General features: G+C 35.1%; 1 protein-coding gene across 1 annotated transcript in view; it reads left to right on the plus strand.

The window, feature by feature from the left end:
* LOC136340776 (synaptotagmin-9-like) overlaps positions 1-11,883 on the plus strand; it is a 40,676-nt gene extending 28,793 nt beyond the window's left edge. The window contains exons 4-11 of the mRNA XM_066285103.1: positions 3,673-3,825; positions 4,293-4,427; positions 4,685-4,839; positions 4,894-5,065; positions 6,118-6,238; positions 8,774-8,945; positions 8,999-9,193; positions 9,247-11,883. Of these exons, the coding sequence (XP_066141200.1) occupies positions 3,673-3,825; positions 4,293-4,427; positions 4,685-4,839; positions 4,894-5,065; positions 6,118-6,238; positions 8,774-8,945; positions 8,999-9,193; positions 9,247-9,250 (1,107 nt within the window). The 3' untranslated portion in view covers positions 9,251-11,883. The remainder of the gene's footprint in view (positions 1-3,672; positions 3,826-4,292; positions 4,428-4,684; positions 4,840-4,893; positions 5,066-6,117; positions 6,239-8,773; positions 8,946-8,998; positions 9,194-9,246) is intronic.
* Positions 11,884-12,207: the final 324 nt, after the last annotated feature.

Genomic DNA, 12,207 nt, shown 5'->3' on the forward strand with positions numbered 1-12,207 from the left:
GATTGAGAGTCGTCTTACGTAAAATTGACAAGTCGTATGATTTTAATTTGCTAAAAAAGGATAAAAATATATTTGAATGTCTAAACATAACTTTATTTTATTGTATGAACGCCGAATAGTTTCTTGACGTTTTTCGGTTGTCTTGACAGTTGATATTGCGAAAGCGTCAATTTTCGTTAATTTTTGTGCATTTTGATGTTTTAAACTCTCGTTTTTTTTGTTCATCAACTTTTACGGCAAACATCTGTTCTTCTGAGAGCCAAAACAGTGCTCCTGGTTATTTATTATCGGTGTTTTTTTGTTATTTTTGGTATAACGCGCAAGTGCTCAAACAGCCGCTGTAAGGAGCTGGTAGCGCCGCTTATCAACTATCTTGAAAGATAATTGGAAAATAATGACTCCTTATTACCACTGAATTCAGTTGCAGACGTAAATAGAATTTTAACATTTTGGAATTGAGTATTATAATCTTTTGCTTTATTTAGCGTGTGCCGAATGCACTGAACTTGCATTTACTCACTGTAAGTAAAGGCGACTGCAGACCGAACGCGCTGCGCGAAGCCGCACTTAGTGCGTAATACTGCGCTGATCTACGCAGCTCTACTACTGCCTCTAACCTTGTAGCGCAACGAATAGCGTAAAATATTAAAGAAAAAAAGTTGATTGTGTGTCTTGTTCGAGGTACGCACACTATTTAAATTAAAATCAACGATTACTCAACTCAAAACTATGCAGACAACGTAATTATTAACCTCATCCAAAACAAAAGTGCGCATATAAACATTTGTCTTTGACGTTCTGACACTTTCCCGTTTGCTTTAGCTCTTGTTACAGAATCGTGTAATTTGGGGCGTTGCGGCGCAGATCAGACTTTAACTGTACGGCGCAGCGCGATGGGTCTAGGGTCGCCTTAAGGTATCAGCGGCTATAAAAGCATTAAATACTGCTGGCGTTACATCAACACCTTGAAAATTCTTGCAACATATTAATTTTGCAAAGTTGTGGCGTCAGTGATGATATGAAGCCTGTGACGTGAATAATAATTTACGTGATTGGTACATATGTGTTAACTTTTCGGATACTTACTTCCTCAGACTTATTTGCGCTTATTGAAATTATCAATTAGCCCCGCCGCGCACGAACAGCTTGAGTTGCTAGTGACTAAATATTGACGCGATTAAGCAGTTGCTGGTAACATTTCGTGTTCGCGTACGGGCTACCCAATAGTTGTCTGTACTGATCAGTTAGCTATGAGTTTTGTTGATATTTCAACAATGCTATTGCATGTGTTTGTGTTTTTAGGAGGCGCATATGAAGGATTTTCTACTCGACCGATTTAAATGTCCATCAGCAACGGCTATACATTTATACTTAACCGGGTGCACGAATGACTTAAAAATCGACTGATTAGAAAATTTGAGTCCAGGGACAAATTTCTAATTCGACTGGGATAGATGTACCTACGCTTGTAGTTTTTAATGGAGTGACGTGAAAGAGCCCGACATTACCAAATTTATGGGCACCTATCGTGAATTAGAATACACAAAATACTGACATTACCTCGTCCCTTTGTATCGCTTCGTTTTATGTTTATTATTTTGTAATATACCCTTATGCTACGCCCATGCGCATCATCATTTTTCAACAACACACCCAATACTTTCTTTATTTGGAACACTTGATCGTATCTGATTTTGGTTAATTATGAAGGGTGAAATCATTTCACGCAGGATATCAACACTTTCGACAGACATATTCGTATAGTCCAAAAACTTTTCGATACGTTGCCTTATTTTCTCAAAAAATTAGTAGAACTAACCCTTTTCTGTCCTTGGATTGATTATAGGATCAACCCTGTACCTTTTCTTGTTTGTGTAATTTATCGAGTAATGCAATAAAAGACGAAGCTTCACCATCTCAGTTTCATATTCGATCTATCTGGAACAGACAGGTGCGATCAATTGAATTGCTTCAAAAGAAGAAGTTGCTTGCAAATTTCCATTTTTTATTTTGTCAGCTCATATTCATGGTATATACTTTCGCGTGAAAGCTAAAAAATCCAAATTTAAACTATTTTTCACAGAAAATAAATCTTCTATTTAATTAGCAGTGGTAAGCACATAAAAACTATGAATATAAATTGCAAGCAATTAGAACCGCTTCATATTTTAGTGTTATGAGCCACCGTATTGTTAAGAATGAAAATATTGTTCACTTTGAGGAAAAAGCTGACTGTCACTTAATGACTAATTTATGTTTGTCGTAATGAAAATCTTATGATTATCACGTGTGATGTAAAAACTGCATTGAAAATCATCGATGAATTTTCAGCGAACATGCATCGATGGAAATTGAGATGAAAAAAGCACGAATACGTGTAGTGAACAATTCTTTTTTTCTCATCCAGATTGCATTCATACATATTGGTCTAAAATTGTCTAGAATTTTTGATGCACGAGTTATAATCATGGGAGAATTTCATGAACCAAATTCTGCGTGTTTGCGATTTCCCAAAATGTTTTATTTGTTTAAACTTGAAGTTGTATCGCAGTAAAAATTCAGTTATTAACGATTACTTTGGTTGTGATTTTTGCCAAATAATGAAATCATTGATTGAATGGAAGATTTATTTTCTACGACAGAATAAATCTGATTTTTTTCGATTCAGACACAGTGGCAGAAGGCGATATTGAGAATTCCGTAGAGAATCAACGGATAATTGGATCCAGGATTTTTGTAGAAGTTTCGGTAGAAATACATAAATAAATACAAATGAACGAATATTTTTGTCAGCTGGAGTGAATGTCAGTAATTACTCAAATATACATAAAAATATTAGTTTTATTCCAAGTTCTAAATATTGTTTTTAATATTTATTTATAATCATCAACCTGGTTATTTTTATGTTCACCTACGAGTGATGTTATTGAGTACAAGTAATTCAAACTAGAGTTGACGAATTCTTTGATAATAAATGTGTGGGAAAAAGATTTTCATCACCAATGCAGAAAAATTGTACTTTTTCCAGCTATGTGAAAGGTAAATCGTTTCAAAGTTTCAAAGGGTTTTGAAAAGTATCAGTAGCTATTTTTGCGGTCGACCAAAATTAGGAATTTTCTCATTTTTATTGCTCAAAATCAGTAATTTTACATTTTTTATAATGTTTTAGATACTCAAACACACTCATTGTTTTCATTGATACTAAAAGTTTAATAACAATAGAAGAACGCAAGCAGAGTTAAAGTTAGTAGCTTTTTTGGTGGTGTGCCACAAGAGTAGGTGCTAGAAGCTCAGCTTAACGGTGTGCTAGAACAATTTACCCTTAAAAACAGTTATTAATCGGTCTTACAAGCTAAGAGGCATTAGTAGCCGTTATCAGCTTTTTGTAACCCTTCGAAAATTGGTGCACGAAGTGATAGGGTAACTCAATTTAATCAACAGGCATAGTGCAAATGATCAAATTTGTCGCCTTTTTAGGTACCATAATTTACAGTAAGAACAGAAAAAAACTTGATACTAGTTTTACCCATTAATTTATAATTTTAGGTATCAGACCGATCGAGAGCGGGAGTTTTCTAATTTATGTTTCTAAATAATTTGCTTTAAAGGAAACTTTTAATTCTCAATTTGGTCATTTAGAAGATAACTTAACCTTTTTTTTGAACATTTTAGGTGCTCAGACAGACGACTTTGCCTATTGTATCGGAGCGTCACCAGACCTTTCAACGACAGTACTCCCACGTTTTGGACATGCGAAGGGAAATCAAATTCAGCATTTGCAGCTTAGACAGAAATCATAGCAATTCAAAGATAGGAATCATTCAGGTACGCGAACACGATATTAAATTAAAAAATAAAATCATGTAAAGTTTGCTTGTCCACGTCTCATATCCGATGGTGCATTCGGACACCTGCACCTTTACATCAACATGGCCGATTTCGTTTCCAGTATCGTTATTTCGTTATGACATGTGGGAAAATCTTGGACATGCGCAGATAGTATTCAGTGGCCATTTTGTCGTATCAAGTGTGCTCTTTTCGGATACCCGAATCCGCAATTCAAAGTTTAGTTACACTAAAACGCAAACATTCCTGCCCAGCTCTTGATTGGTTTTACTCTAGTCGTTCACGTTCGACTAACATAAAATAGATTCGTTTAAGTATTGCTCGAGCAACACTAACGTCGAATGTTCATCGATTTTTCCAAAAGAGAAATATAATATTGAATTCATTTATACGCAAACCGAACCAAGGTTTAATTGAATTTCTAGTAATAACGTGTTTTTCTTTAGCCCGAGTTGTATCAGAAAGAAATGCTGCAGAGGCAGCCCTCCATAAAAAGCGAGAGTGAGGTGAAAATGGTTACCAATGGATTTCTACATTTTGCACTGAAATACGATAAGGAGTTAGAGGGCCTTGTAGTTAAGGTTTGTCTACCCAGAAACTCATTATAATCTACTTAGCGCAGTTTCTCCTCTAAATTTTAATAAAGTACGATATTATCTTCCGGGCAAACATCTTTATATTCTTGTCAGCTCGAACCACATTATTAAGGCGCGCTGCCCGACAATTTTTACTTAATATTCTTTCTCTTAGAATATTGTTTACATAAATTAGGGCATAAGAACACTATGCCATCATATCTCCTTAAGCAACACTATGTTGCATCTCATATTCACTTTAGATGTTTGAGGCCCGGGACCTTCCAGTCAAGGACACGTTTGGAACATGTGATCCTTACGTGAAGCTCCATCTACTGCCCGATCGCAAAAAGAAATACCAGACCAAAGTCCATAGGAAAAGCTTAAATCCTGTTTTCAATGAGACGTTCATTTTCAGGTGAAAACCGATAGCTCTGCTCCAGATCAATACTAACTATTGTTTTGTCGATAGTGTTACAAGTCAAGAGTTGGAATCCAGGTACCTGCAGCTGTCAGTTTTCGACTTTGACAGGTTCGCAAGGCACGATCTGATTGGTCATGTCACAGTGGACAATTTAGTTGAGGTCGTCGAGCATGGCCAGCAAGATTTCGAGTACACTATGCCTGTACTTTGTCCTCCAGTGGTGAGTGAGTCTAACTCCGTCGGCACGTTTCGCGAGAGAGAAGACGAGAAAATAGTGGAGGTCGAAGTTAAAGCCTCTTTAGCTGCTTTCGGGGGTTAGATAATGGATAAACATATTTCATTCTACCGCTGCGCCATCTGGGCGCCGCCAATGATCACTCGCGCTGTGCCGCTAATGGCCTTAATGCTTGTTTCGCAGATGCCGATAGTGAGTTGCCAAAAAAATTATCGATATTTGGAGCTTTTGAGAAGCAAATTACTAGAGGACGCGGCCGATATTATATTTAAATCTTTTTTGGAAATAGTTTTAACAACGTCCGAAAGTGGGAAATTTCTCTGTTTTCCGTTCAAAACTTAAAGAACGTTGTGTGTAAATATACGTATTTTTCTTCGCTTTACATTAGTGCTGCGTCTGAGATTATAACTGCTGCCGTTTTCGAGGTGTGAGAAATTTTAGAAGAAAAGATGGAAGATATTTATTTTACCGGCAGTGTCTTTAAGCTTTTAGGGTCGCAGGGTATCGATAATATTTGCTCCCGCCAATAAAACGAAAACAAACCGGTCCCGCTTTGCGTTCGCCAAATGGAATTAACTTTGCGACTTTCCACCTTGATGAATTATCGATCAATCCTCGTGTGCCGGGCAGAAACGAATTGAATTCGGTGTGTTAAATTTACACGGTCGGACGCTTTTGGGGCTTTGATCCACTGATGATCGGTACTTCAGCCCCCTAAAATGCAATCAGCCGTTATACCATTTTACGGCGTATACATGCCCATATTGCTATTTCTTTTGTTATTCGAAATGGAATCCTGATGCCAAATGAAAATTGAAGAAAAATAAATCACGTTCTTTAATGAAAAATGTAAAAAAGCGAGAATGAGATCTCTATTGTTGCCATGAAAAGTCAAGAACGTTTTTCTCGATACGATGGACTAAAACAATAGCGTTCTTGTATCGGGAAAGAAACTATTTGCAACGTGAAATTTTCAGGATTTGCGGAATATGAAACATTTTTTTTATATTCAGAAATGTTTTTTGTTTGATCTACAGGACGAAGTCAATTTAGGAGAGCTTATGGTGTGTCTGTGCTTCCTGCCTAAAGCCGGCAGATTAACTATCACCATCATAAAGGGGCGCAACTTCAAGGCCATGGATATCACTGGGAAATCGGGTATGTACTGGATAAAATTCGTTTCAGAAAAAAACAAAGGCAGCTTGAAACAAATCATCGATTTTAACGTCAACTTGTGTCAATATAGAGCCTCATTTCCTCAGTAAAAGCTTTGTCTCATAAATGCATTAACTTCTATGCAAGGCGTTGGCTCTATAGATAGTGAATCTATATATATATTAAATTATCTTTTACACACGTGTGTACAGTCGCAGTAAAAAAGGACAGGTATGAAAATTAATTTGGAAGATTCAATATATGTCCGTGCACATATAATAGATATATAAAATTTGCCGAAAACACTACATTAATTGTATAAAATCGCAGGGGCTAATTTCTCGCTAAAATGCTCATATGTTTCCCATTTCAATTAGTGCATGTTTTTATGTAAATTGCATTGCAACATGGTAGCCCAAACACTGGACACCAAATTATTTTCATTTATTTTCCAATTTTGAATTTTTGCGCCATTCTCTATTTTACATGAAACCGCCGAGCGGCTTTCCGGTGAATTAGACCGTATAGTCTTAGCACATTTGTCTGGAACGTAAAGAAAAAATCGTAGAAAAAGTTCTTCTACCGTCCAGAAAGTTGCATTCAATATGCATTTTGCTTCGATATGGAATCGAAAACATGTGCAATGGAGTGCGATTAATGTTCAATTTCCTGAATGTCTAAGACTCGATTTGAAAAAAAAATTAACAACAATGAGTAACAACATGGACCATGAACCAATTAATAATTCGGTTTAAATCCCCACAGATCCATGCCTCCCAATCCTCCTTTTGGAGATTCTTTTTATTATGCTCCACTTTGGAAATTTGTAGAAAACTTTAGAATTTTTTTATGTGCCGTGTTGGCACTTTGCTCCATCTATTTCCGAAACATCAGCGTTTAAATCTTAAAAATAAGCAAAAAATAAATATTTTTCCATATAATTTTCAGAAAACTTTTTTTTTAATGGAAGATCAAGGATCTCCGCTTTGTGTTGCTAAAAATAAGTACCAATGTTACCCTGTACTCAGAAATCAAAAAGAAATTTGTAAGACCGATCGCACAGAATCATAAAGCGCATCGTAACTTTAAACCAATATTTTTAACTCAATTGCTCCACGTGTTCCCGAGATGTCGACGTTTAAAGCTTGGAATATCTCAAAAAGTGGAATCCAGGATATCGATCTTGCACACCTTAATTAAGGCAATGAAGCTTAGCAAAAGCTTCTGAAGAGATCCCCATGTTACATTACTTCCAAAATTGTAAAAATTAGGAACACTACTAACGTAATACCGTATCTCAAAAACTAAAAAAGGTTTTGCAAATCCTTTTATGAAAGATCACAAAGCGTAGGAAGAAACAACGGGGGAATAAAAGTCGTTGTCTTGTATGTGATTATGCTCTTTATTGTTTAGCACTACACAGACACACTGAAATCCAAAAAGGAGAATAAAAGATTTTTCCTGCATCTGATTGAAGTTGGATCTTCTACCGGAAAGAGCAATATCCAAAATTTAATTTTCACCAGTTGTTTATTCTGTAACGATTATAAGGGTTGTTTCACGAAATATTGAGGATTTTTGCACAGTTTACCCCTCCGAAAGGGCGCGATTTGAAGCGAGGGCATGCCTTGTCCGCAATGTGGGAAAAAACAATGCCGACAGGTTAACGATTATTTTTTTTTATCTAATAAAACGTGTAGGAACTTGGAGTTTCAGAGGATTAGTTAATCAATTTTCTACAGCAAACATTATGTAACTATTAAAACATCAAAATCAGATGTTTCGATTTTTAACAGTCATCATCAATTTTATTTTATCTAAATTGCGCCATTTTTGATTTTAGTCGAAAATGTATTTCGAGGGCTGTAAAAGACTTTTGCCCAAATTCAAATACGTCAAAATGTAGCTTATTGAATTCTCTTTTAGCCCTAAAATTCCGATTCCCAAATTCGCAGCGGTTAAAAACTAACACCGATTTCCGTGAAACCCTTTTGCTGTTTAAATTTTCATATTTTCCGGAATAAGTCGAAAACGGTAAATTTTAAAGGTACAACACCGTATGTAAACTGATATTGAAATTTAACGAGCAATCCAAAAATGCCCAAAAATTGGGGTTTCAATTTAAAATAAGGAAGTTTACATCACATGCGAGTTAATGTATTATGCGGAAGAGTACAACACAGCCATTTTTCAATTCTGCTTCTAAAAAAGGAGGATCTCCGGTTGAACCTTTTTTCTAATGTCGAAAATAAAAAAATTAGATGGAGGTAAATCGTGAATAGGACACCTTGTGTATGAGGGGAACTCAAGCCAAGAAGTTGCTCAATACCCGCCGCCTTACGTCTTATCAAATAGGTAATTTCAAGGAACTTTTCTTCTGGGCAGTAGTCAAATATATAGGGTATGAGTTTCTCGAGCTCAATCGAGATCTCCACATTTGCGTATCACATTCGGACAGTCCTGTAGAGTTTCGTTGATTGTCAAATTGTCTATTAAATTTCGCAGTGAGTGCCGTTCACCCAACAAGATCACTTTCAGACCCTTACGTGAAAGTGTACCTCATATGGCGGGGTAGAAAAATCAAGAAAAAGAAGACCACAGTACGTCACAACACTTTATTCCCTGTCTTCAATGAAGCCCTGGTCTTCGACGTTCCTGAAGAAAACATCGGGGAGGTCTGTCTTTTAGTAAAAATCATCGACTACGACAGGTGAAGACCGTGCCGATCCATAATATTTGAACCGTCCTAAAATTCCATTACAGAATCGGTCAAAATGAGATTATGGGTTGCTTCACCATCGGTCCTGGTGACCCGGGAAAAGGACGCGACCATTGGTTGGAAATGCTGGAAAATCCTCGCAAACCCATCGCGCAGTGGTACCCCCTGCTGGAGACTGTGCCCATAGATCTACACGACCAAAAAGAGGCCCCCATGTTGCTGAAATGTTTACAGAGCAGGTAAGCACTATCCAGAGTTCCCTATTGACTTTGCTTGATTTTATCTTCGACAGGTGAGACACAATTACATAACAGAACCAGGAACATGGATGGTTAAATTGCTGGTGCTGAAATTCGCTATTGGCCGTTTGCCATTGATCACGCTGAGGTTGACGTTAAAGATTGACTGAAAAAGAATAAGAAAACTTCTGATGTATATTCTAAATGAAAAGATTCTTAAACCGAAAGGTTCCATTATTGACCTGTTACACGTAGATCAAGAGATATTTTCTTATAATTCTGATTACTGACGAGTAATCCATAATATACTAAATCTGATTGTGTCCTAAGCAACGAGATGTTTAGATTCGTGCAGAATTTACAAAATCAGTCGGGCCCTCGGTGTAATGGGCCCATACTGAATTGTCGTATCCCATTCACACTAATCCCGATCTAATTACTCGGTAATTAGTGTAGAAGAGAAACGATGGTCATTTTAATCAGGATTATCTCATTGTTGACTGTTGAATATGGCTCACGAAAGGTTGCATTTTCGATATAACAAATGTAAGTCGCCATTGTTGAGAAGTAGTTCAAAATCTAAAACTGAGGCAAGTAGGTATAACTCTAAATGTTGTAATTTTATAATTAAGTGGAAAACAATTATAAAAACGGTGGTTCCTTGTCTAATTACTTTATAAAGTAGCAACAAACTAGTCATTAATTTTGGGATTTGTGTAATCGAAAGCTCTGCTTAATTTATCCACGATTTGAGTGATATTCAATCAGGATAAGCAAACATAGGTACTATAAGAATTTTACTATTTTTGTAATAAATGTAGTCAATCTCAACGTATCCTCTTGTTAACCATAACGATAATCATGTACTATATAGTATTATCAGAACGCATAATAATTGCAGGAAAATGCGGAGTTGTATAGATTTACCTTTTTACAAATATAAATGAAATAATGAAAATAACCTGTCAAGTGAGAGCATATACAAGGTGTCCGTTTCTGGAAGTCAACCATCTCTGTGGCCACATAAAAGATCGGTTAAATGGGAGTAAGCTTGCACAGTTTAAAATTCAAGCGTATGCGATTATGAAATTTGAAAAGTTCCGTTAACTTTTCGACATATTCCAGAAAAACTAATATAAAAAAAGGCTTTATATTTTTCTCAGCTGAGTTGTAGATAATTCAAAATAATTAACACTTTATCACTAAAAATTTTCCTCTATGTTGTAGCGCTGTCATATTTGAAATCCGACGTTTCGATTTTCGGTAACCACCATCAACTTTGTTTTTTGTTATGGGTACCATATTAGTATTTTTACATTTTACAATTCAAATTTTTCCTGACTATGACGGTGTATCAAATGTTAAGGTTCATTTTTGCACTTGAAGGGGAATATCAGAAGACCTGTATTGCACTCTTTATAAAATAGAATTTTTGACATTTTCATCAAGCTGACAAACTGAACCATAAGAATTGATACATCATCGTAATAAAAAAAAACAAAATTGATGTATGGCTGGTGAATTTCAAATATAAGATCATTACGTTGTGCAAAAGAAAAAGTTGGACTAATGAAGTGTCATCAATTTTGAATTACATCGCCAAATAAACCGAGGAAAAACGTAAAATATTTTTTTTAATGTCAGTTTTGTTCTCAGATGCATTCGAAAACAATTGTTTTTTTAGAAATTTTAAAACTACTTATTCCTAAACTTTAAATTTCACAACTTTATTACAATTTAACCGACCTCCTATCTTTTATGGTTACGGAGATCCCCATAGTTCAGCTCCAAAACGGACACAATCTCTCAACATTTTATTAAAGTCATAAGAACGATTTTTATTATGGCTATATTCAGTTATTGTCATATTCACTAAAAATTCAAAACAATTTACATTTACATATCAATAAAATAAAACGAATAAATGGCACAAAAATTGTAAAAATATATGTGCTTTTTTCTGTATTTATGACAATAAACATCCTTATGCAAGAGGTTATATTTATTATTTCAGTTATTTCTCTCAATTAAATATCTTTAACAGTAATGTTAATTACTGAAGATTTGACTGCAGCTAAAGTACAGGGTGATTTACTATATATGGACCAATGAATATTTTCGTTATTATCAATTGCGCAAAATTTTAACTTATTTCCCAATTGTCAGAATATATTATCAAATTGGACAGGTAAGCATAGTAAATCTGTAAAAATGACATCAGTGTGGTTTTACCAATGGGCCACCCTGTATTGATTTTCAGAGAAAAATGTATTTTTTCTGATTTCAAAAATGTAATGATTCACATATTTACCTACAGACTATAAATTTATCAATCACTCTATTTAAATATCGAAATGAAAATCAGTCTACGGACATTTTTAATTCCTGTTCGTGTGATTTTCTAAAAAAAATCCAAAATGACCTCATTTTGACAGATTTTTGATACCCTTCTGTTCAATTTGATAATACGTTCTGATGGTTTATCAACATTCACTTAAACTTCACTATTGGATAAATGTCATAATAACAGAAACCTTCATTGGATCACCCTGTATTTACTTATTTTATTATATTAATCGAAAAGAAAATTGTGCATATGGGATAATATTGAATTCAACATTAAATATTTAAATTCGTGTGGTTTTTTATTTTATTTTTTGTCAGATAAAATAAAATATTTTCTAAGCTGATATTACAATGCCGTTTTATTTAAAAGTTGTTACGTCTACATCCTGTAATATCAATTTTAGTCGTTGGTTAGGCCACTCGAATTTGTCTAGTTAAATATATTCTATTTCTGTCTCGCTATCCTCGGTATTTCCACCTTCTGCCTTGCTGTTCTCTTCTCTCTTTATTCTACCTCCCTCTTCCTTCCTTTCTCACCCTCCTCTATTTCTCTAACTTTCATCAATAACTCCCTTATATTAATTTTTTTGTCAATAATTTCTAATTTTATAAATTTTCAATATAACCTGACAACACTGCGATTTATCTGTGAGTGCGACGTATAACAT

The sequence above is a fragment of the Euwallacea fornicatus genome, chromosome 8, assembly GCF_040115645.1.
Source record: "Euwallacea fornicatus isolate EFF26 chromosome 8, ASM4011564v1, whole genome shotgun sequence".
Classification (NCBI taxonomy): Eukaryota; Metazoa; Arthropoda; class Insecta; order Coleoptera; family Curculionidae; genus Euwallacea; species Euwallacea fornicatus.